At 40.8% G+C, this 24992-nt stretch overlaps 3 protein-coding genes and 1 non-coding gene across 7 annotated transcripts; 2 read left to right on the forward strand and 2 right to left on the reverse strand.

Moving 5' to 3' along the window:
- Positions 1–713: 713 nt before the first annotated feature.
- rpn1 (ribophorin I) lies at positions 714–9258 on the reverse strand. The gene is made up of 10 exons (XM_057846008.1): positions 8900–9258; positions 6638–6702; positions 6242–6548; positions 5955–6164; positions 5692–5884; positions 4541–4640; positions 4316–4454; positions 2598–2717; positions 1706–1951; positions 714–1630 (listed from the first exon to the last, which is right to left on the reverse strand). Exons 1-10 carry the CDS (start codon positions 9227–9229, stop codon positions 1448–1450), a joined length of 1893 nt encoding a protein of 630 aa, XP_057701991.1. The 5' UTR covers positions 9230–9258; the 3' UTR covers positions 714–1447.
- A 229-nt stretch (positions 9259–9487) lies between these two features.
- On the forward strand, positions 9488–9560 carry trnaf-gaa (transfer RNA phenylalanine (anticodon GAA)). Its single transcript has one exon. It is a non-coding gene; the product is annotated as a tRNA-Phe (tRNA).
- Positions 9561–13159: 3599 nt separating this feature from the next.
- LOC130921756 (ras-related protein rab7) lies at positions 13160–19269 on the forward strand. Of its 4 annotated transcripts, none has more exons than XM_057846010.1 (6): positions 13160–13326; positions 16830–16892; positions 17072–17198; positions 17528–17746; positions 17824–17952; positions 18027–19269. In XM_057846010.1, the coding sequence occupies exons 1-6, from the start codon at positions 13175–13177 to the stop codon at positions 18120–18122; spliced, it is 786 nt and encodes a 261-aa protein (XP_057701993.1). In that variant the 5' UTR covers positions 13160–13174; the 3' UTR covers positions 18123–19269. The 4 variants fall into 4 exon arrangements, with proteins under 4 accessions (XP_057701993.1, XP_057701994.1, XP_057701995.1 ...); XM_057846011.1 differs by lacking the exon at positions 13160–13326 and adding an exon at positions 13419–13783; XM_057846012.1 differs by lacking the exon at positions 13160–13326 and adding an exon at positions 13465–13549.
- hmces (5-hydroxymethylcytosine binding, ES cell specific) lies at positions 18941–24603 on the reverse strand. Its single transcript, XM_057846009.1, has 7 exons — positions 24443–24603; positions 24145–24361; positions 23734–23877; positions 20267–20404; positions 20040–20194; positions 19782–19974; positions 18941–19590 (listed from the first exon to the last, which is right to left on the reverse strand). The coding sequence occupies exons 2-7, from the start codon at positions 24331–24333 to the stop codon at positions 19405–19407; spliced, it is 1005 nt and encodes a 334-aa protein (XP_057701992.1). The 5' UTR covers positions 24334–24361; positions 24443–24603; the 3' UTR covers positions 18941–19404.
- Positions 24604–24992: the final 389 nt, after the last annotated feature.

Consider the following 24992-nt stretch of genomic DNA (forward strand, 5'->3'; position numbering starts at 1 on the left):
TCGTAAATATTACACATCATCATAGTAATAACAATATCAAAAGACAACAAGTCGTTTCATGCGCAAGATTTTAGCTAAAAAAAAATTCGGCATCGGACACATGTAAATGCAGGGATAGGAAGAACATACCTTCCATAACACAAGCGTCGACATGGCTACAAGAACACCCAGTCTTTGGGTGGCACGAGCTTGGTTCCACATCTGCCTTCATGAAAATGTTGTTCTCCCCTGTCGTGATGATGGCAGATGGATGCGGTATTTCCAATTTGTCTTTTTTAAGGGATTTTGATGAGTAATGTTACTCCAGCTCCTCTGTTGTTTTGGATGGAGAAATTCTTAAACTGAAGTTACTTGCAGACATGCGGAAGTACCTCAGAAACTTTTTCTATATTCTTCCTGGAGTGAGTGGCTTTTCTCCAGTAGCCTAATTCTACATTAGAAAAGACAAACCTAATTGTAAATGATTCATTTACCTGCCGAGCCCCTATTGCAAGCTATTTGAGCATTATGTCTCATTTTTCAAGACCCAATGAATACTGCATTAATTTTATATACTGTATTATAAATCTACCAAATGAAAGCATTCCCAGAGCGGGAAAAATGCTCCTACCTTTTCGCATTCATTAATAATCAGCATTATAACATGAGTATATTTTGGGATAATCCAGGTCCTTTAAATGGTGCATCACTGCTCTCTACTGGAAGTTGTGTCACATTAAAATTGTTTCCAAGCTTGAAATTCAGTGACATATCCGGCTCTCCTACATATATCCATGTTGTGATTTTTGTAGCAAAGAAAACAAATGACATGGGTAAGCTCATTAATTCAAACTGAAAAGGTTGCGGCTCAAACTTTTATTTTTGTTTCAAATTTAAGTTTTGCTTTTTTTGCCTCATCTCCTTGTCTTGAAAAAAAATCTCATGTATTAATCCCAAGGGATACACCTCTTACAAAACCACTTAATGTAGAAAATGTGGCTAATTTACAGAAAAAAGTGACATGTCAAAAAATCAGAGCTTCAACATCAGGGAAAAGTAGAAAAATAGTACAGCAAGTGCAAAACGGAGAAAATTGGCAAACATAAGTAACCATCACACCTTACCGCTTGAGATAATGTCAATTTAGAATTGGTGTATGAGAGCAACAAAATGAGAGAGAACATTTAGGCCATTTAGTTATTACGTCTTGCAAAAAATGTAACCAAAATCAGTAAAACAAACTAAAGGTGGAGATTTAAACAAGAGGGACTGTAAAGTCTGAGCATATGTGACAAAGGGGGAGAGCTCAACAACCTGTGATCCAGTTTAACACAAGGCACAAGTGTTTAGATAAAGCCCCAAGATGACATGCACTGGCTTTATATGATGTGAAAAGCATGTTTGTCACATTTATCGGGGTTGCCATACATACACAGGGTTGGCTGCCGGACGAGTGTTGATATCTTGTTTACAGAGCATCCAGTAGACTGTCGATACGGCCAATTAACTCCTGTCTCTTGCTGGCCAGAGACTTGTCATTCTCGATATAAGCCTCTTTCTTCACTTTGCCGGCAACCAGTCGCTCTGCCTCCTGGCTCGCACGGCTCACTAGCTCTTTTACCTGGCCGTCCAGCTTCTGCACCTCTCCGACCTGGCAGCAAGAGGACGACAGTCACTCAGTATCCACTTTATTTCATTGGGCCCTGGCAAACATGCTCGCACGCACCTTTTCAGCCAAATCCGAGCCTTCGGTCCTGAGACGAGCCTGCAGTGAGCTGATCTCGTTGGTGAGCGCACGGTGGTCCGCCTCGAGGGTCTTACGGCCACCGTTGAGTGCGCCCGTATCACGAGATTGCTTGTAGCGGTTCACCACCTCGTCCATGTGTCGGTACAGGCCCAGGCGCTTGTTGACCAGGGTCAGAACCTGCTCAGTGATGGAAGCCACCTTCATGCGCACCTCAGCCGCTGGGTCCTAAAAGAGAACAAACATTATTAATCAGTCATCACACAGTATATTAAATTATTAACATACAGTATAGTGACAGGCAAAAAAAACCCTATTCTTATGGATCCCGTATTTGGTTCAGATGGCCAATCGGTCGTATATACTGTACTTCTAGTGACGTCATATGTTCATGCTGACAACACAGTGAGTATTGAGTGTGTGAATGTAGAGATTTCAGCTCTTCTGCAAAGCCTCTTTTTTATACTCCACAAAATAATCTTTTCTGGAAAAAAGGTTAAATAAGTATTTGTGTTCGTTATTCCCTCACCGGATGAGAATCAATAATGGGCTGGGAATCATGAATCTTTATCAATGTCCACTCCTAGTGACTATGGAAGAAATATAACTATTATTATGACTAATATAAACTAAAACATAACTTAAGTCATGATGACAGAAAATATCTATGAAAAGCAGGAAGCACAGGCAATTTAAAGTGATAGTTTTTATTATTCGTGTGCAATTGAAACCTACACTGCTGCTCCTATTGCCTCAAGTTGCATAAATGTACTAACCCATTTGTGGATACTCAGATTTTGCTTATTTCTAGTTAACTGCTCCAAAAATGGAATTTGTCCAATTGGAGGATTGATGAACGTGGCTAAAAACAAACCTTTGTTATGGCGAAGTCCATGCGAACATAGATGATGACAGTGAAGAGGAGGATGTAGAAGGCCGCAACAACCAATAGAGGCTCTTGCAGCATTAGAATCTTATTGAAGTTGTAGCGAACCTATGTATGACAAAAAAATATTAATAACACTACTATTATGTGCTTATTCAGTGGCAGTCTTCAGTACCTGATTGTTAGATGAAATACATATTTGCAAATTGAAAATAAAATTGAATTAAAAGAACAATGGGTGAATTGTTTGTTGACATTTAACCTTTTAATCCAAAAGCCTTCTTCGCTTTTAAATTTTAGAATCCCTAAACAGTATATACATCTGGAAGGTGTGTCCCCTGGGAGTCGTCGCATTAGAATTGTTACCATTATTAATCAATATGGCAAGTGAACCACCTTTACCTCTTTGATAGCAAAGCCATTTTTTTTATGTGGCAAAACATTCCCTGCAATGACTAAAACTTCAGAAGCGATATCAAGACATTGCTACAAGCGGACAATGGTGAGAATTAGAGGTGTGCAAAATTTCCGATTCTTAGATTATTCGCGATTCGGCCGTGGAAGATTCGAGAACGATTCACAAACATCCAAATTCCGATTATTGAAATATGCGAAGTAAAGCGGAAGTACACAACACTCAGCGCGCCGCACTGTCTTCGGGACGGAACGGAGCGAGAGTAGCTAAACATCATGCTTCCCATTACCCGGCCCCTCGGGTAATGCCAATGCTCAACTCACGACTCTAGCTCAACTCATGCAACGAGACAAAAAAACACAACAACATACCTGACTGCTGCCGAAAAGCTGTACAAAGTACATCCATTACAACGTTACAGTGGATATCATTTATATAGGACTAGATGCAATATAGATTTGGTAGTGTTAGCAGCACATCTACAAAAAGCTAGATGCGAGCGTTATAAACGGCCGCCATCTTAAAGCAGTACACTTCCCTACAAGGCTGTTGTAGCGAACCTTCCAAGCAAACCTAATTAACTTTTTATCTAAAATACTCCTAAATCGGTAAAATATTGACTTGAATCTATCTTTAAAATAGTTTTAAAACTTTCACATGTCGAAAGTAGACAAGAGGGAAATTATGGAATAACGGGAGCAATTTTAACAAATTTAACGGTTGATTCACAACATTAAATTAATTGAATGTAGTTTAAAGCTGCTGATACAGAATGGGGACTTATTTACTTATTTAATGTTATTTTTGTATATTTGCTTACTGCTATATGTTAACTTGATACAGAAATAGTAGTGTGGTTTAGCCTGAGAGTATTTTTGAACAATTTTGAAACTCATGTACAAAACATTTTTTTTTAAAAAAAGAGAAAAAAAAAAGGAGGGGGGTGCATCAATAATCGTTTTATAATCGAATCGGAGCCTCTGAATCGTAATCGTAATCGAATCGTTAAGTGCCCAAAGATTCCCAGCTCTAGTGAGAATGCAAACTTCCTTCTATGGCCAGGGAAGACCTCTGGAGCTAATCTTTGCAAACTATTGGTCTTTCCGATAAATGCCTCAAAAAAACGACTCACTACACTGCAGTGTATAAACAACATTGGATGACTCAATTAAACTGTTGCAAATTACACTGATTTGGATGACTGACACAAAAGATGTTACATTTTGGGATTATGGAACATATGATTAAAGAAGAGTCAACACGCAAATCCCTGTTCATAAGGCTATCTTACCACAACATCCTGAATATGCTGTTCCACCAGGTTGTCCTTGGTAGCGACCAGCACAGGTCTGCCAAAGGTATCAAGATACGTGTAGTGCAATTCATTTGGCATGCGATTGATTTTATACGGTGTCTCCATTTGGATGTTTCTAAATTAAGAAGGCAGTAAAAATAAGAGAAATTAGACGTTTTTTTTTTCTCTTTTCAATCCAGCACATTGTTCGTTGAATCTTACTTGGCTCCCTCTGGCAGAATGATTTTCACAGTCATTGAGTCAATGACTTGGTCGTCATAAATGTGGTCAATCAGTCTCATCTTCAGTGCATACTCGTCTCCTAAAAGATACAGTATATTAATTAGGGGTGTGACAACATATCGTAAAGGTAATATATTGCAATACTTTGTATCCCAAAAGGTTATCGATATGCTCCCACCAAGAATCGATATATCGTTTTAAAACGGTGTCATTGTTTGGGGAAAAAAAAAAAAACAGATTGCTAACAAAATTCTCCACTAGAATAGTGTCTATGTTAGCTCACTGGCTGCCATTGACGGCGGTAAAAATCCAATTCATTTTGACTAGATTGTGGACTTCTAGCGAAGTCATTGGCACTGAAATCAGAGGATTCAAAGACAGTCTTGTGGGCATTTATAGGTCGCTTCCTGTTCATTTTAGGGCATTTACAGGTTACTTCCTGTTGATTTTGAGCCGCTTCCTGTTCATTAAAGGTTGAGTCACTTCCTTTTCAGTAACCCAAAATCAATCAACCCATAAGTGCCCCGAAAGGAAAGTGCCTGAAAATCAACAGGAAATGACATGAAATGCCCCTATATTAACTCGTTGGGTGGCATGGGCTGCCACTGACGGCCACAGACGTCCAGTTTGAAGTGGAAGGGATGGTTCATTCACTGCCACCCTTCCAGTTCAAATGGACTGGAAGTCTTCTAGCGATAAACTCATTCCATTGAAAACAGAAGGATGAAAATAGGTTGTTTTTCTGTTTATTAGTTGTTTTGTAGAATATCCTCGAATGATTGCTGACCAATGTAACGATAATCGTCGTATCGCCATATCCCAAGATCATCGTTATCCTGACCCTTGTATCGGAAATTGTATCGTAAGGTTCCCATTCCTAATAGCAATTAGCTCTTAACAGCCTGCTATGTCTTTGAATTTAACATACACTTAAAAATGGATTTGCAGATCCCAGATGAAAAAAATCTAATACCACAATGCTAACTAATGAGCATGATGACTATATTATAGAGCCATGCGCTGCCCTAAAAACTTGTGAGCAGTTTGCTGTTAGGAGTGCAACAGCTGGCAAAAAGCTATTTTAATGCTGTCCACAAAATGTTAAATGAATTCATTTCCATTTCGCTCACCCAGCGTGTAGAGATACTCATAGCTGGGCAGGTTGTACCCAATAATGTAATGGGTCTTCCAGCCTCCAAACAAAGGGAAGCGAGGCCTAATCTCCACCTCCACAGAGTCATCCAGCACCTGCAGGTGGGATGTTGAGATGTTCCCAATCTCATCCCTGTAGTAGACATCTTGCGCAGAAGCTGGAAGTATAGTCTGTCAAGAATAGGGGAGATCATTGTCATTTCACAATCAGGAATTAGTAAATAAATGCAAGAGTGCATACCTTAAAGGACTTAACAGATGAGATGCCACTGTCTGACTGACGCTGGTAATCGTAGCGTGAAAATGGGCCCTTCAGGACAGCTCCAGTGTGCCTCACATCAATGGTCTCCTCCACTGCAATATTGCCCCAATGAGACACCTCGATGGTGCGAGTAATGCTACTGATGGCGAGAAAGGGTGTGTTGTTCTCAAAGTGAATCCTCATTGTATCCTGGACATGAGAAGACATGCACAGTTAGAGCCTCGCTCCAGTTTCAAACAAGATTATCACTGTGTGATGAACAGAACCTGGCTAAACTGGGGCATATCATGGTATGGGCCGTATTCAATGATCTCGTCCGTCTTGGTGGGATTGCCCAGCTTGGTGTAGCTCTCCACCGTTTTGGATGCCAGGCGAACACGTGTTGTCTGAATTTGGGTGGGGTATGGAGAGTAGAAATAGTGGTTGCCTTGAAAAACTACCAGTTGCCGCTCAGCCTGAGTGATGTCTGAGGGGAAGGGCTGGAGGACGTGACTGAAAGTCATTTCCACCTTTACTTTAATCTTTCTGCCAACAACCAAGGTGTACGGTAGAGTTACTTTGAAGAAGACTCCGCTGTAAAAGAGTGATGAACAAATTACTTACTGTACATCAATAGGGATCCGACATTTTTCTGCTACAAATGGATGAGAATAGTGCTTTACCTTAAGCCGGTAATTTTGGTTTCCGAAATGTCAAGTTGGCCATCATCCTCTTCATCACCTGGCACCTATAAACATGTTTTAACAGAGAATACAATTATTTCAAGGAAGGGCTGTGTTGTAATACAGAAGCAATTAATCAGTTATCACATCACATTTTATTACGTGCTTTTCATAGTGCAAAGTGTGTCCCCACTAGGCATGTGCCGGTATGATATTCTGACGGCATGATAACCTTAAGCCAAAATACCACGGTATCACGGTATTGCAGTTACAGCTCTAAAATGTGTTACATTGGGAAATCTTGATTTAAAAAAATATATATATATATTTCCATTGAACAGGATTTTTATTTTTCAAAACATATTACTAAACTACAACATAGGTATACTGTTAAAATAAAAATAAAAAACTAAAAAAAACTAATTTAAATAAATGCAGTCCTTTAGGTGAGACCAAACCCACAGTTCAACATTATTACAAAAATAATTGAATTATTTTCCATAAAAAGCACATGTGTATGACTCGTATCATGTTTACATTTTACACACACACACACACACACTCTTTCTCAACACAAACAGTTACCAGAGAGAAAAAAAACATGTTTTACCACAGCTAGACACACTAAACATGCTGGAGTTAACTCTCATAGCTGGTGGGAAACTTTCATGACATGACTTGCCTCCCCGGCAGCCACCCTCCGCAAACATGTTTTACTTGTCGATTGGCCTTCCTCCTTTAAGCTGTGGCCGTCTGTAACTTTTCTGTAGCCGAAGTATTCCCATACCAGCGATTTGTTTTCTTCGATGGGGGGGTTCAGGAGTTTCACCTCCTGCAGCAATCGTGTAGCACAGCTGACTCACCGACACTAAGCAACAACCGGTGGGGTAAGGTTGAGCCTTGCAGTCACAAGCGAGGAATTTCTCCATGCATTTTTGGGACATAAAAAAATAGCTAATACCTTAGGGATGGTATGACAGAAAATTTGGGCGGTTTTGAAACCTTGACGTTTTCATACCACGGTATACCTTGAAACCGGTAATCGACACATGTCTACTGTGAACAGAAACAGACCAATATCTACACAAAATCTATTATGTCTATTCCTGTTTTAAAAGGTGTCCCATAAACACTGCATTATTTTTATTACAAGTAATGCATCTACAGAAAAATGCTGAAACACCATCGCCTCACATAAAGTTGGGTCATGGATCCACCAAAAAAAGAGGAAAATGCTATTTAAAAGACCGGTGGTGAATGGACCGAAAACATGAATGGTGACGTTTTTGTTGATCAGCAATGAGGAAGAACATTAGAATCAGAGCCTGGCCCCTCCAAAGTAAACATTTGACAGTGTCACTGTGATCACATTTATATTCTACATGGCATTTTGAAGTAGCTCTACTTTTTACCAATTGTCAATGCGTTAAAAAAAAAATCCCCCAAAGAGGAAGCACTTTTGTTAATATTAAGTGAACATTGTTTTCCTTTTTTTTTTTTTTTTTCATTTTTATTTTATTTGCTATTTACAGAAAGATTCCTAAACAATTGATTAAAATTGGACATTTACGGGCAAGGCATATTTGGCAGCCTTTAACTTTACACACATGGTTAATAATGACGACAATGAAAACGTGACAAAATACAAAGGACCTTTACCTAAGATTTTTTTTAAACATAAAAATGTCTGCTAAACAAAATTGTGGTACAGTATATTAATCGTTTATAAAGTACAGACAGTGCACCTCACTACTTTTGCCCATGAGGTGCAGGTTAAGCGTACAAAGCATATTTACAGCCTATGGTAATGGGCGGAACCTCTAGGCTTCGTAACCGGAAGTATTCTGCACATCGCTTACGTGTCATTCACTCACTAGAACAAACGTGCAAAACTAATGAAATTATTGGTTCGCAAATGAACATTCCCGATAAATGCGCCAATACAAATAAATCTGATTCAAAGCCGTCTGACCACGTATACGATCATTTGAGTCTAGCCATTAGCAAACAATTCGAGACATGTGGCTATAACATGTTAAAAGCGTCGCACCATGCATAAGCGTAAATTCAAATGCACTTGATAAATCATGCCATAATTCTGGAGCGTGACATGCACGTACATAAGTGTGACAAAGATTTAGCAGAAAATTGCTTGGGCAACAATTGTCGCGTTCCTTCCGTTTTGACTTAGCTAACAAGCTAGCCACCAAGCAAGAGCCTGTTGTTGCACCATGATATTCCATTCGGTTATTTCCAACTCACCGAGGCTCCAATGTATGCCATGTGTGGGTAAAGCTCGGGATCCACAGTTAAGATGAAGCTTTGGACGTCGTAGCGAGCATGGTTGGACAGTGTAATGTCAGCGGTGATCTTAGCCAAATGAGTGCTCAGGTCCACCGTCCTCTTGACTTCGTCGTTTACCAAAGTAGCCGAACAGTGTGCGGCGGCCAGAAGCAGCAGAAAAGCGCCGGGCAGAAGCCTTCTCGTCATGGTGTAGAGGTTCAAGCGACGAGTACTAGGGAAAATGCGTTCGGTTCTGTCAAAAGGAGAAAGTAGACAGGCCGTGGCCGCGCAGCTACAATGACGCTTCATTCATTCAAGTCAGTTTTGTGACGTCACAAAGTCGGCAATGGATTCCGGAAGCTACTGAAGCACTTTGAAATCCAATAGTATTTCAGTACCCTTTAATTTCTTACAGCAACTTTAAAATTTTCAGCTTTCATAAAGTATCTCACTGAGTGAAAACGTTATTCACTTGTCGTCACTCACATGTCTGGCTTTTGTATCCTGTTTTTCTGTAGGACTATATTGTTTATTACACTGTTACGACCATCCAATCCTGATCACTTAGCCGAAATAGCTCAGTTGGGAGAGCGTTAGACTGAAGATCTAAAGGTCCCTGGTTCGATCCCGGGTTTCGGCAATGGAGGGCAGAGTTTTGCAACAATATACAAGTACAACATGTTCCAGAAGTAGTCTATCCGCACAAAAAAAAGCAAGAACGGTAACCATACATCTTAAAATCAACAATGCTTCAGACTTATGATCAAATGATTGCATCAAAACTTCTCACATGTTAATCTATGGAACCACTTTTGTCACTTCAAACCTTCAATTAATTAATATTTGAGCAACATAAGCTTTTATATATTTTTACGCTCTGGTTGGAACACGCGGCATTTCGGGCTTAAGAGCTATTCATGACTTGCCTCTGTGAGTGGGAGAACCATTACGTTTATAAAAAGTGGTCACTGGTACTATTTTCCCAAACTAATATTTAAAATGCTTTTTTAATAACATCACAAGAGAAAAAAAACTACATTAAACAAGGTTTCTTCATTGTATGAACTTGTATGAATGAGCAGTTGAACCATATTTAGGCTGCCTGGAAGGAAAGCAGTTGCAGCCACAACCCCCAACCATGCCAGTAACACGGACCTCAAAACACCAGAGGAGGTCAGAGCCGCTCTACAAAAACATAACAACAGGAAAGCCCCTGGCGTTTGCTCCATAACTGCTGAGATGATAAAGTCAGGCGGGGATGGCTGGCGCACATCTTTAACAAGGTGTGGGAAACGGAGCTGCTCCCCAGCGACTGGACCACAGGGGTCATCCTGCCCTTCTGGAAGCGCAAAGGCGACAGGCTTGTCTGCGGGAACCACCAAGGCATCACTCTGCTCTCCATTCCTGGAAGGCTCTTCACAAAGATCTTGCTGACCCGTGCTCTCCCAGCGATTAGAAGCGGCCGCCGCCCCCAGCAGGATGGCTTCATGCCAAACGGCTCCACATCAGATAATATCTCCGCCATTCATCTGCTCATTGAGAAAGTTGATGAATTACAGAAAGACCAGCATCTTTACATTGGATTCCTAGACCTCAAGGCCGCATTTGATACAGTCCACCACTCATCACTGTGGAGTATCCTACAACCCCCTTGGCGCACCTCCGAAAATCACCACCCTCTTTAGGCTGCTCTACAGCAATGCACAGAGTTGTGTCTGTGTCATAGGCTGTGACTCTGACTGGTTTTCCATCTCCAGTGGTGTCCGCCAAGGCTGCATAGCTGCTCTAGACCTGTTTAATTGTGTAATCGACCACCTAGGGTCTGTGAGCGATTACCCGGAGTGTCCCTTGGCAACTACCAACTGCCCGACCTTGAGTACGCTGACGACACCATCTTGCTCAGCACCTTCGACAACGAGCTGAGGGATGCTCTGAGTATATACAGCGAAGAGGCAGAAAAGCTTGGTCTCCACGTGAGCTGGATCAAGACCAAATTCATGCATGTCGGTGAGGGACCTGATCCACCCCCCATCCTACTTGGTGATGACACTGTAGAGCCTGTGAAGAGCTTTGTTTATCTGGGGTCCACGGTGACCGATAACGGGGATCTTAAATCAGAGATTCTCCACCGAAGAGCCCTAGCAGCCTCTGCCCTCCAGTCTCTCTGGAAACCACTCTGGTGGCACCAAGACATCTCACGGAAGACGAAGCTCCGAATTTACAACACTGCCGTGCTCTCCATTCTCCTCTATGACTCCGAAACATGGCCCTTAAACAATACACTGGCCGCAAGAATAGATGGCTTTGACAGCAGGGCTCTCTGAACCATCGAGAACACCAGGTGGCCCCAGAAAATCTCCAACAAAACCCTGCGAGCCCGGAGAAATCAGTCCAGAGCCTCCCACCTGGTTGCACAGTGCCACACCCGCTGGCTTGGCCCTGGCCTCCGTCTTCCTCCTGACCACCCGAAGAGCCACCCTGAAGTTTGACCCAAAGGCTGCAGGCTGGAGACAACCATGAGGAAAGCCCCACACTCAATGGCTTGACACCATCGCGGACAACCTCCAACAACACAGAGTTACCTTGAAGGATGGAAATCTGCTGGCACAAGATCGCCAGTACTGAAGGGGCCTGGCTCACCTGGTCAGCTCAACGCAGTGGGACGGGAAACTGGCCCCAACGCAAGAGCCATGATGATGATGATGGAAGGAAAGCTCCAGACCTCACACACTTTGTTGTTCATCTTTTAGGTGAGGAAACAAACTAAAATGGCTACTCCTCTGCTTTCAGAATTAAATTTGGTAGGTATGTTTTAGAGAGGTATACGCAACGATCCAAATATGAACTGTTATGTTCCTGTTTTCCAATATGCTCTGAATGAATACAATGAGCGACCTTGGTGTATCAGACTAAGCTTATCTTCGTTCTAGCTGGGACCGGTGTTCAAGGTCTCAGCTCAAAGATGTTTTTGTATGGAAAAATACCCAGGTTTGTGAGATGAGTTTCTTTTCTTAGTTTCGTTTCACGGTGGCCTTCGGCACCGCCCTTTCAACAGTATAAATGTCCAGCCTCTATTGTACTTCTTCGTCCAGGAATGCAAAAAAAATAAACATTTGTCTTTAGACAACTCAACATTGTCTGTCTAAATTCATAAATATAATTGAGAAAACTCACAACATTAACAGCAGAAAACACATACAGGACATTTCTCTTTAAGTAGCTTCCCACTCAAGTTTTGCAGGTTAGCATGTTCACACAGTTTAATGTTATGCTAACTCAGATGCAGGTCGGACTTTCAGTAGCAAAATGAGTGATGTGTTTCCCATCTCCACAACACTGACGTCTTTTACATTCCTTGCAGTACCCAGATAGCAGACCGACATTGAATAAACATTGATTTTCCATCAAAATCATGAGTAGGGTTGACATCGAAATTTTCTATGTCAATTAACGTTGAAACATCCTTGTTCTATGGTATGTCAGGCAATGGTTGTGTTGACATTGTTTTATAGTTGATGAACTAATGTTGACAAATAGTTGATTTATGATTGACCGGGAAATATGATTGAAAAGTCATTGAATTATGGATTAGCGGGCGTTTTCATCGAAAACGTAACATTGATTCAGCGTTGTTCCAATATTATTAATAATCGAAATAACGTTTAGGTTTTGTAAGGATTTCAACATTGAAACAACATTAATTGAGGGTGCAAAAGTGACGTTGATTCAACAATATAAGATCGACAGCGGAATGTTGACCCAACATCTTTTCAACGTCGGTCTGCTATCCGGGTAGCTGCTGCTGGCCGAAAAAAACTTCTAATATCCCTCCTCTTCAAAGAGGTCGGAGGAGGCGCCATGTTGTCGACATGTTGTATTTTTGTCGGGGCTGTGTGGGTGTGCGTGTGTGGGGGGTGTGGGGGGGCATGTCATCAGCCAATCAAACATGTATATGAGGTTAAATAAAATAACAATGGTCCGGCACATTCAGCAAGTGATAAGGGGTAAATGTAAGTCTGAATATAATGTAAATATATCACTTAATAAAAGTAGGGTCAATTCTATCCTTAATACTCAAAAAAGACAGTCTAAATTACCTACATAACTGAACTCATTAAACAATACAAATAAGGTTGCCTGAAAATTGGTGGGGACAATTTGAGGCTCCGGAAAGGTTGGTCGTGTTATGTCCCTACCGTCCTTATGCAAACACGCCCTTGAATAAAGGTACATGAAAAATTATGGGATGGAAGGATGTTGGTGGATGCAAACAGACTGGTCATGTTGATTGTATTTAGCCACCGTGGGTCGGGAACACCTTCGAAAACAAAAAGAACACAGATTATAGTCAGAGGAGCAGAAAGTCTTCTGGGTATTAGGCTACAAAACTTACGTGAGGAGGGAAGGTACGATCTTTGGACTCAGGCCAACCAAGGGCACTGAGTTTTAGGTTTTTTGGGTTGTGATTGAGCAAGGCGTTGCCAGCGTGTACGTCACCGGCTCCGACGGAGCTTGTTTTGGAGGAAGTGTATCGCGAGCAGCGAGCGAGGCTAAATGCTAGGCTAGTACATTAGCTTGACAGACAGGAAAAGCCAACGTCAACAAGACACCACTGTAGCAAATCGCTAAGTAAGATATACGCTGCCACCGACAGCGCTCGTTTCAATTTGGAGCGTCAGTTGCGTCGCATAGCTATTATATATTAGTTAAGCATCGACACGTCGAACGCACAGTTTTGCGACGACAAACATTTAAAAGGAACTGCTGCCCCCTTTTTTTTTTTGCTAATCTGCGCGGTAGCTAACACTAGGAACGCGGCGGAAGAAAAGTCCTTGATATTTTGACCACAATATCGTCTCACAGGTATGGTTTATTTTATTTTTACCATCTTCTATGTCAATATTTGTACGACAAGGCTGTGCGAATCTCGTAATATTTCGCGTTGCTCAGCTAAACGTTAACAGAATCGATAGGTGTTGGCAAAAATGCGACTAAAACAACACACCGCCGCTCATGATGACGCAAAAAACAACAAAAAGAACTTCGTGTTACCACCTTACAATATATATTACTTTAATGATGCCATAACTATGTTGCTTCGCGTTTTGTTTTCGCGATGTCACCTTCGAGTGTTTTCACGTCAGTAAAATGATGACGGTGCGGTCTGTGTGATTGATTACCTGGATTTACTTGTTTCGCGTTTACATTTTTGTACGAATGGTCGTTATTTAATTCCCATTTGTCGAGCTAAATGTTGCTATGCAAAGTCATGGTTCCGTTAGCCGTGTGTTGTCCAAGCATGTGATCCGTTCCTGACAATGTGTCATGGGGTGTAGATTAGGAGCGCCGCTGTCCTAGCACTTTGGCCTCCTTTACAAGCGCTGTGGTCTCTTTTCGTGGGTTATTTTACACGAAATAAGCAAAACGATATGTAGAAGTACGCCTTTTGACCACCAGACTGTTCTCTAACGCTAAACTTAAATAAAATCACGTAACCGAGGTTGGATTTTTGGTCGGTTCTGCTGGATGGACTGCTCAAATGGCACATTTGGTACATTCAACTGAAGTAAGGAATGCTAAAAGATTATTTCTAAACTGGTCAATTTTGATGATTAGTACTGATTATGTTAGTACAGTCATTACATCTATATATCACTAGTTTTCTCACTTTGCTTATTAATGCTAGCACTGCAATGCCGCCCTTCACGTGACTCGTTTAAATACAATAGTAAAATAATCAATTTGGATGGAATGAACAGTGATGTAATCAGAAGTATGTTCTCTTGTAAAAGAAGATCAGGTAATGTGTAACACCATGGTTTCGTTCTTGTGACGGTTTTTAATTTGTATTTTATGTCATAATGAAATCTGTGCTTCTATGAACAATAATTTTGTAAATTGATAATTTGTCGATTATTTTTTTTTCTCGATGAAATAAGTAGAAACAAATAATCCCCCTTTATTATAAAATAGAGCCGTATTTAAAGGTCAGTCCAATTGTCGAATAAAATTAATTGTAATTGAAGTGGTTATGGTCTGTGACAGGTCAGAAAATTATATTACACATCAAATTCTGTGTTTTAATTTAACAAAAATGTTTGCTTTCGTAGGCTGACATAAATCTGAGAATATTTCCTACTGAGATGTTGAAATTCTGAGGATTGAAAGAATTGAGTCAACCAAGGTCTTTAAATGATTTATTGATATTCAAAATAGTTTATTTATTTGATACTTGCTGATTAATTATCGGTAATCTTTGGCAAGGCAAATTTATTTATATAGCACAATTCAACACAAGGCAATTCAAAGTGCTTTCCATCACATGAAGATCATAAAAATCACATTGAGTCAATAGAACGTAAAAACAAAGACAATCGAAACAGGAAATTAAATTATACATAAGAAACACATTTAATCACGAATAGAATGAAAAAAAAAATACCACTACTACTACTAATAATAATTGAAATTAGCAATGGCGATAAAGCACAAGAGGAATAGAAAGCAAATAGCTTGAAATATATAGACAGTTATGGATATGCTGTGCTAAATAAAAGCATTTTTAGTCCTGATTTAAAGGAGCTAACAGTTTGAGCATACTTCAGACCTTCAGGTAACTTGTTCCAGAGGTGAGGAGCATAATAACTAAATGCTGCCTCACCAGGCTTGGTTCTTGTTCTTGGAACATATAGGAGACCGGTTCCAGACGACTTTAGGGGTCTAGAAGTTTCATCGGAATCTAACAAATCAAGCATGTATTTTGGTCAAAGGACATTAAGTGTTTTGTAGACGAGTGGTAGTATTTATTTTATAGTCTATCCTTTGACTCACTGGAAGCCAGTGTAACGGTTTCAAAACTGGTGTAATGTGGTCCAGTTTCCTTGCATTTGTGAGGACTCTGGCTGCAGCATTCTGTACGAGCTGCAGCTTCCTGACGTTTTTTTGTTTTTGTTTTTTAGCATCTTTATTCTTTGTTTTTTCCTCAAAAACCTTTAACACATGCACAGGCATTGCAATAAGTTTTTCATTATTGGCTGACATGCAAGTACTAGAATAAGTCTGGTGTATAAAACTAAAATTAAAAAAAAAAAAAAAGACTAAACCACTAGTTAACGTTTAGGAGGCATTGACAACAACAACAACAAAAAGCGGAGTTTGTTGCAGAATGGAAGCCGACAGCACACATTGCATTTTTTGCTATATTTGAAGAGCTGCATAGTTATAAGCAGAATAGTGTGGATATAACCTTTGATAATGTTGAGTGGCTGGGCTGTGTATGACAATGCAAATGTAAAAAAAATATATATTTTTTTTTAAATAGCGCTGTTCTTAAATGAGGAAGATGGGTATGACGAATATGAAACTAACTGCAATCTGTAAAAATATGGCATGTACGAGGTTTTTTTGTGACTTACGTATTCACATTCACTGATTTAATTTTTTGAATTCATCCTCCATTGTAAAATAAAACGGTCACCAATTCACTGCGAAGTTAACTTTGTCTCACACTCTTTGCCATCATGCATTCCATGTGTTAGAGTGGATTCAGAAAAATCAAAAGCATACATGAAATGAATTGCCACTTTCTCACATATCTGAATTCCATGTGGTTGAGATACATTCTTATTTAACTCCATTTGGGACATTGGAGGTTCTACTATACGGTCACTGTACAGTTTGAGTAGATAGCGTTGTAAACAATACACAATGGTGTGAATGAATTGCACATTGAGGCTATTATTACCCAGTCCTTGTTACACATTTTTGTCAATATGTAATTTTCCTGTGATGTTGCAGTTGTATATATCTAGAACAATTGTTCTTCTTTGGACAAGAAGGCTGTGTCCACATGGTGGGGGAGTTCCCACGTTTGTGTTTTTTGTCTTCATGTTTTGCTTTCTCGTTCCAGTCGAGGCACAATGACTTCAAGGAAGAAAGTCCTCCTGAAAGTCATCATCCTCGGAGACTCTGGGTGAGCAGTCCTGCTCCTTAAACTCAAGTGGTTTGCACTCTACCTCTGGATGCGTGCTGCAAAAAACACCACTTGTTCTGCTTCGAACTCTCCACAACACAGGCATGCAAACACACAAATTAAGTATTTCTGTCCCTGACCTTCCACTCCGTTTTGTGTTCTTGTGCTTGCTCCCATAGAGTGGGGAAGACCTCGTTGATGAACCAGTATGTGAATAAGAAGTTCAGTAACCAGTACAAAGCTACGATAGGTGCAGACTTCTTGACGAAAGAAGTCATGGTGGATGACAGACTTGTCACAATGCAGGTATTAAACGTATAACTAGATTTTCAAAAAATCAGCCAGTTGCTTTTCCAGGTTGATTATATAATTCAGTGATTCCAATTCACACCACAAGAGGGAGTAGGCGTATAACTAGTGGCACTGGAGTCGTATCAAACTCTTTGAGATTCGGAGGATTAAAACTCGCATAAACCCCAAAGTACATTACGTCTTTTTTTTCCAAGTTGTTTTACATTTTAAATAGAAAAAAACTAATTGAGTTATAAATTCGTGAGGAAACAATATAAAATCCTAAATCATGTTGCCACTCAGTCCCAATCACTCATTGTTATCTCCTTCCGATTGCGTTTCAGATTTGGGACACAGCAGGTCAGGAGAGGTTCCAGTCTTTAGGAGTGGCGTTCTATCGCGGCGCAGACTGCTGCGTTCTCGTGTTTGACGTGACGGCACCCAACACCTTCAAGACTCTAGACAGCTGGAGGGACGAGTTTCTGATCCAGGCCAGCCCCAGAGACCCAGAGAACTTCCCCTTTGTGGTGCTCGGCAACAAGATCGACTTAGAGAACAGACAGGTGTCCTGTCAGACTTCCTCTTTTCTTTTTGTTTGAAGAGTTATTACCAGGCCCTAAAATATTTCTTGTACATTTAGGTCACAACCAAGCGGGCACAGGCTTGGTGTCAGAGCAAGAACAACATCCCCTATTTTGAAACCAGCGCCAAGGAGGCCATCAATGTAGAGCAGGCCTTCCAGACTATTGCACGCAACGCTCTCAAACAGGTAACGCATTTACAGTAACTTGGCAGCTTTTGGCGCAGATATGCAACTCCTCCTTCGTTTGTCTTCTTAACCAGGAGACCGAGGTGGAGTTGTACAACGAATTTCCAGAGCCGATAAAGCTAGACAGGAACGAGCGAGCTAAGCCTTCAGCGGAGACCTGCAGCTGCTGAGGACCACAGAGATCTGCGTCATGGCCCTCATCACCCCGTCATGCCTTGTCTAAATATTCTCCCTTCCTATGACCCACCACGTTGCCCTCTCATGCCCATTGTACAAGCAGCATCCTGCTCAAAAGAGCACGACACGATCAACATGCTGCACCCTCTTCCTTATGTATGAGAAACACACATTTTCTATCAAGTATCGGTCTCCTAGCCCAAAGAACACCTTAAAAATCGTATGCTTATTATTCTTGTCCAGTGTTTTTTCATGTTTAAATGGCAACAAGACATTTTCAGTTCTTTGAATATTGCTGCTTTCACAATCACTTGTTTTACATTGAGCTTAACTTCCTATTCGACTTGTGTTTCAAAGTTGTTCTTTTTCTGGAGCTCTGGTGGTATTTTCTTATATTCACAGGGCGACACTACTGCATGAAGAATAGAGGAAACACTGCTCCCCTCCTTTTAGTTATTTGTCTTGTTGCTTTGTGTCACGTACTGCCTCACACAACCTTAAATTATAATACATGTTGGGGATCAAGACTCAAATTCGGATGATTAGAATGTGACAATTCCAGTGATATCTTGCCTGTTGATGTGCTAATTGGTACACAGTGAACATGAAGAGAAATGAGAAGATCACTAAAGTGTGCAGGTTGTTCTTGTTGTCATTAGAAATAACTTAATTGTGGAGCTACTTGAAACTGGCACGAGGTTAGTTTTGTTCTGCTTTTGAATTTTTTGTACAGTAATCACTTCTTGATGAAACAAATCGACAGCATTTTGCGTCAGCCCTGGATTAGAAGTCATAACTCTGTACTCATAGCCAATGTGTTTCTTTTTATTGATAACTGTTTCAAAGACTTTGTTCAATTGCAATCATTTTGTGGGGACAACAAACATGTACAGCTCCATATCCAACTGCCAGTTGCTTTAAGTGCTTGACATTTCTTTTAACCAATCAGAACTGTCTGTTTGAATTATGTTAAAATGGAAATGCATTCTAGATTAGAAGATCACTAACAAACTAACAGAAAAAGTGAAATGGGGGAACTAGTGGCATTCGTCATTATATTCTAAATATGATAAATGCATAGCAATGTTTCAAAATGTCTTTGCCTTTCAAAAATAAGGGTAATAAAACAATCCAGCAACCTGTTTGTTTCTAAAATTCTATTTGAACATATAAACATTGAACAGTATATTAACACTGACTTCAGTATATGTCTGTGTAGCATAACTGCAAGAATCTCACTAACTGGTGAGCTGAAATATAAAATGCAATAGTTATTTACTGTTTCTGTTTTTTGCTGGCTCCCTGCAGCCACTGCTGAAGTGCTCCTGTAGACTTACTGGCAGTGTCTTTCTTGTCTGTCTCCTCCTGACTGTTGCATGCATCAGACTCCTTCCTCTTCTTTGAAGAGCCGCTTGCCAGCCAGCTCATCATCATCTTGCTGCTTGCTGTTGGCTTCGGCTCCTTGGGGGAATACATGGTCATTGTGGTCAGTGAATTTACAGGAAATCACACGGTTAAATATGGAGGTACAGCCACCCACTTATCAGCCTGCATTATGTATGGTTACAGCCACCCGGCTACTGGGTTTTGTTTGTTTCTTAAACTTAACCCATGTCGTTAACATGGACTTGGTAACACAATAAATCAACTACCTTTTTCTGATTAAGGTCGACAGGTTGAAGGCACTCAGGAGAGTTGTTACGAGAACTATTGACAAGTGTTGAGACGGGGTGATAGGTCAGTATGTCTTCTGACTGGAGCAGATTTAAAGCATCTAAAGATTTGACCTCGCCGAAATCAAGCCATCTCCTCACTTGCTCCTCTCCGGCCAAGACGGCCGGCATCCTGAAACAGACCATTTCAGTTCTGAAGCAAAGGCTTAAAAGGTGTATTGCATTACCTAACCTCACCTGTCATGGATGTCTTGGAGATTGGGGGAAGCATTCACAGTGATGACCGTATAGGTGTACAGTGGTTCTCCACCAGATGGAGGTGTCCAACAGTCAAATACTCCTGCCATGGTCAGCAACCTCCACCCTGTCCACTCATCTAGTGATTCTTCTACCTGTTAGACAACCCAGGATTGATGTCGTAAACCATTGTTTATCGTGAAGGATAGCTGAGTCAGGTCCCTTACAGGATCTTGTTTCTCCTCACAAGACGCCGTAGTCTGAGGGAAATAGATGAAAAAGGGCTGTTTCTCTTTGTCTTGCCTCCTCCACTCATAGAAGCCATCAGCCAGGATGACGCAGCGCTGTCCTTTCATTAGGGGGTCCTGGTGGGTAAAACGAAGCCATTTGATGTCAAAGAGGACATATGAACATTTCATCGATTGTTCAATAGACCCCACTCACAGGACGTCACAACCACGCCTCCGCGCCATATTGTCTGTCAGCTCGTCGTGTTTATGCATTACTGCTACGTAAATTCCTCCTATTAGGCGTGTTTTTCTGCTCGTTAACATTAATAATCAAAATGGTGAAGGCGTGTGTGGCGGTTGGTTGCAGTAACAGAGAAGATAGACGGAGAGACTTGAAGTTCTACCGTATTCCGAGAGACCTGGAGAGGAGAGCAAGATGGACTGCTGCAATTCGATGAGAAAACTGGGCACCAAACGATCACCACAGATTATGTAGTAGTCATTTTAATTCTGGTAAGATGCATTTAATATATATTTAGAGGGTTTTGGGCTGACAACCACAATTAAGATCACTGCGAGGCTAATCGCCGACAACATACAGTTTCAAATTCAAGAATTCTTATTTCTTCCACCATCATTATTTTTTAAATAATATTTAGCTGGTAACAAGTGAAAGACGCTGGCCTCGTCTACGGATCATCAGTTAAACAGGGGTGTCCAAACTTTTTGCAAAGGGGGCCAGATTTGGTGTGGTAAAAATTTGGGGGGCTACCTTGGCTGATTTACGTAGAACAATATATTAAAACAAATTTTGGCAAGCCCTTCTGTGTGTCACATTTGCTTTATTATTTTTTTTTCAATTCATAATTTCAACAATCTCGCCTTCGTGGCGTTCTCTTTCGACACTCGGGCTCTTGCGAAATACTGCTGCTGTGAAATTAAACTAGCTTCAAGTTGCTTTCATTTCTCGCTGCGCATCTTCCCTGTGATGTTGTCGTACATGTCAGCGTGTCTTCTTTGGTAATATCGCGTCACATCGAACTCTTTGAAAACCGACTGTCTCTTTGCAAATGAGGCAGACACAGTTGTTGCGAATTTTATTGAAGAAATAGTCTAATATCCACCTATCCTTGAAGCGTCGGCCATCGCAGTCAACTTTTTTTTTTTATTGATTGTTTTTATTGATTGTCGCCATTTTAGAAAATTGGAAGTAAAGGGTCACACGGGGTAATGTTGCTTATAGTGCTGCTCTTAAAGTTTTTCAAAGTTTCGTGAGAATAGGCTGAGTTTCTGTGGACAAGATAGTTGTAGATATCAGGGTAGCAGATGTCAGACAGAGACGGCGAAGACAGCGGGTCGAAAAATATCGATTTAGGCATCAAATATGGATCTGGCGAATGGATCGACCGAAGCTTTTCCACATAACGCCTTTTATGCAACACATCCAATGAGTTTACAGCGTCTGAAAGCACCGGGGCTTCCATGAATTGCACTATAAATTGCAGGATAAATTGAAACCATTGAGAACACGGACACACAATGATGGACAATATGGCGGCACAATACAGCGACACGTCATTGTGTGACGTTGGTGAGTGGGGTCTATTGCTTGTCTCTAGAGCAGGGGTGGGCAAACCGGTCCTCGAGGGCCACAGTGGGTCCTGGTCTTTGTTCCAACTGATTCAGCACATACAGTTTAACCAATGAGGTTTCAGTGGAAACAAGAAGCACCTGACTGCTATCAAATGATTGCACTTGTAAGAAACCAGATTGGTGAAAGGCTGTCCTCATGATGGGTATGAACAAAAACCCGCACCCACTGTGGCCCTTTGTGGAATAGTTTGCCCACCCCTGCTCTAGAGGTTGGTCTTTAGGGTACCATAAGAAGTTATGTGACTTAAACAAGCAATCCTTTCGTCATCATTTAAACTTTGCCGCACTGTCGAAGCCACCTAAGTCGTATCAGGAGCAAAAGATGAAATCACAAAAATGAAAATTTAATGCGTGTTAATAGACTTCATAATATATTGACATGACAAGGGGCGCAGGGCCGATCCGTAGGGGGCCTATTTTCAAAAACTTCAAGTTCAAATATTTTCAAAACCAAAGCTGCTACCGACCTAAAACCAAAACAGGCACCTACCTTAGCCATATATGAGTCTCCATGAGTAGCGGCATCAAAAAATTCTAAGTTGTTCCCTTATAAAATCCCGATTAATTATTTTCTATATAGGTATAACAAAACTTAAAATTGCTATAAAATTCTCAGATTTTACACTAGATACACAAAAATCACCAAATGCAGAGATAATCACCTATATTTTCATGATCAATAGCAATATTCAACATATATTACTTATTTTTCAACAGCTAATAAATCACTTAATTTTCTCATCAGAAACTTAATACTTGAGGAAAACATGCAGAATCAATAATAAATAATTTATAAATAGATTATTAATAAATTCTATAAGCAATCACAACTTATTATAGAATAGGATAGCCCTTTATTGTCATTATATAGTTGTATAATTAGTTATATAGTTGTAGTGAATGAGGCTAGCGGTCGCCTGACGTAAGCAGACCTTTTCTGGTGAAAATTCTTGTGAATAACTGCTTAAATCCCTGAATTCTTCATAGATATGGACGTAAAACATTCTTGATTCTTGGCTAAAAGCAAAGAAACCCTGCAGTTAGCGTTTATTTTTTCGTAAATATGTCGAAGTACAATGCTACTCTGTTAGCGAATGAGGCCAGCGGCCGCCTGTGCTTTCTTCAAATGACATACTAAATGAAGCTCAGCCCCTATGGTAAGGCATGACACAAAGAATGACGAAGTGTCAGGTCAATAGTTTTTAAGTCTATGGTGTGTTAAAGAGGCACTTACGCTTTTTGCCAATATTTTGAACGGTTTCATGCATACGGTCAAAATGGGACCTAGCCCTGGTTGAAATATATTACCTGTGTATTTTTTGATTGCAATCGCTTTTGCTAGTGAATTCGTTCTGCAAACGTTAAGTTTTTAAATTGGTCACGGTGTGATGTCACACATTTTTCCTCTACGCTCACTAATATCAGAGGCAGCAGCGCTGTGAAAAGCCGTCTGGAGTTGTCCACTTCTAATTTCTTAATCGAGTTACAGTTTATGAATAATGCAATATATAACACATTATTTAAAAGTATACAGTACATGTACTGCGGTGGTGGGAAATGTTTGAATTTGTGAATGAAATGCATGTCTTTTAAACAGCATGGTGGATAATTGCTACATTTCTACTACAGTTCAAAGATTCTGCTTAGCCTCTCAGTTCAGGCTTTCCTGTCCGAAGCTGCATGTTCTCTCCTGTTACCCTGGTTTCTTCTCACATTCTAAAAACATGTATCCAACATTGACTGAAGTACATAGGTGATCGTGGTGATATTCTCTCAAACCGAATGTACTCTGAGTGATTGCCACAAAGTACCTTGTAAGACTTTTTCTGCAGGATGTTCTCACTCCGACAGTTGTTGGTGCTGTACTGCATCTTGCTTGGGTCATTCTCCTTAAACCAGGAAGGAACAAGTCCCCAACGCATGGAAGCCAGGACACACTCATCCACAGGAGCATTCTGCGCACAAATGGACTTCATGAGGCAAACTTTTTTGTACTTAACTCAGTGGTTGCCATTGACGGCGCCAGACGCCTGACAGATGAGCATTCACAGCCAGTAATCCCAGTTTAAATGAATTGGACGTCTATAGTTGTCAATTGGCAGACCGTGAGTGAGTTAAGAAACTTTTTTATGAGTAGACTCAAATTTAGCACGACAGTCTACTAGATTGTATTGTGCCAAGAGCTTCGTAGGGAACTTTAATACCGTTATCGATCTAGTTACCTTGTCAAAGTGCCTTTGGGATAGCAGCACAGGGCTCATGGACGTTGGGCTCTTGTTGTAAGAGGGTCGGTATTTGTCCGCGTCTCCATCCCTCCAGCCAGGCTGTCTCCTTTGCCCGCGCCGGTTTCTGTACGAGCAGGCTCGGCTAACCTCGTCTGGAGCCAGAGTGCAAGCAGTCCTTCCACACATTTTACCGGGAAGCAGCCTTCTCACCTAGCTAACAGGTTTAGTTATCGAGAGAGAAATATTACCAGCTAAACCGTACCGCCAATTCCTCGAAGTAAAAGATAAAGCTTACCTGTTTTCTTGAGTATTGTTTGACCTACGTTATTATCTCATACGTTCGACTGCGAGATTGTTGTGGCTAGCGTGTTTCGACAGAGGAGGAGAGGAGGAGATTTGCCCAGACAAAGTGCCTTGCCCAGCCAACCTATCGGTAACATCACAATGACGTATCGTGTCCACCCATACTATAGATGTAATATATTTAAACCTAGACGTTATTGCTCATTGTGATCCAATAGGGACAAGCACCGTCACTTGTTGGCCATTTTACGTCGGGGCTTTCACCCAAATTTCAAACGGCTTGGTTTGTCATAAATTTCAGAGATGCAGTAATATTAACTTTTTCGATGGATAACTGTAACAACGTTCCCTAAGAAACTGCAGTAAATTAACTGCATACTTAAAGTGTTGTTTTTATTATTTTCAACATTCAGCCTGAATCATAGCCACGTTATTACGGTTTGTTATGAACCAAACCTTTTGCAAATCCGTCAAGAAATCAGCTATCACGCTACTTTACGTCCACGCCTTCCATTTGGACATCTAGCCTTATTTATGTGATA

The sequence above is a fragment of the Corythoichthys intestinalis genome, chromosome 9 (assembly GCF_030265065.1).
Source record: "Corythoichthys intestinalis isolate RoL2023-P3 chromosome 9, ASM3026506v1, whole genome shotgun sequence".
NCBI lineage: Eukaryota > Metazoa > Chordata > Actinopteri > Syngnathiformes > Syngnathidae > Corythoichthys > Corythoichthys intestinalis.

What these genes read in the sequence shown, in the direction of transcription:
- rpn1 (XM_057846008.1), bottom strand. Translation starts at nt 9,229, where the DNA reads ATGAAGCGTCATTGTAGCTGCGCGGCCACGGCCTGTCTACTTTCTCCT. An exon ending in CATCTGTTAAGTCCTTTAAG is followed by an intron (nt 5,885 to 5,954) that starts GTATGCACTCTT and finishes TATTCTTGACAG; the next exon opens with ACTATACTTCCAGCTTCTGC. An exon ending in ATTCTGCCAGAGGGAGCCAA is followed by an intron (nt 4,455 to 4,540) that starts GTAAGATTCAAC and finishes TTCTTAATTTAG; the next exon opens with AAACATCCAAATGGAGACAC.
- hmces (XM_057846009.1), bottom strand. Translation starts at nt 24,333, where the DNA reads ATGTGTGGAAGGACTGCTTGCACTCTGGCTCCAGACGAGGTTAGCCGA. An exon ending in CCCAAAGGCACTTTGACAAG is followed by an intron (nt 23,878 to 24,144) that starts GTAACTAGATCG and finishes ATTTGTGCGCAG; the next exon opens with AATGCTCCTGTGGATGAGTG. An exon ending in TGCAGAAAAAGTCTTACAAG is followed by an intron (nt 20,405 to 23,733) that starts GTACTTTGTGGC and finishes TTTACCCACCAG; the next exon opens with GACCCCCTAATGAAAGGACA.
- LOC130921756 (XM_057846010.1), top strand. Translation starts at nt 13,175, where the DNA reads ATGTTGGTGGATGCAAACAGACTGGTCATGTTGATTGTATTTAGCCAC. An exon ending in AACTTACGTGAGGAGGGAAG is followed by an intron (nt 13,327 to 16,829) that starts GTACGATCTTTG and finishes TTCTCGTTCCAG; the next exon opens with TCGAGGCACAATGACTTCAA. An exon ending in ATCATCCTCGGAGACTCTGG is followed by an intron (nt 16,893 to 17,071) that starts GTGAGCAGTCCT and finishes TTGCTCCCATAG; the next exon opens with AGTGGGGAAGACCTCGTTGA.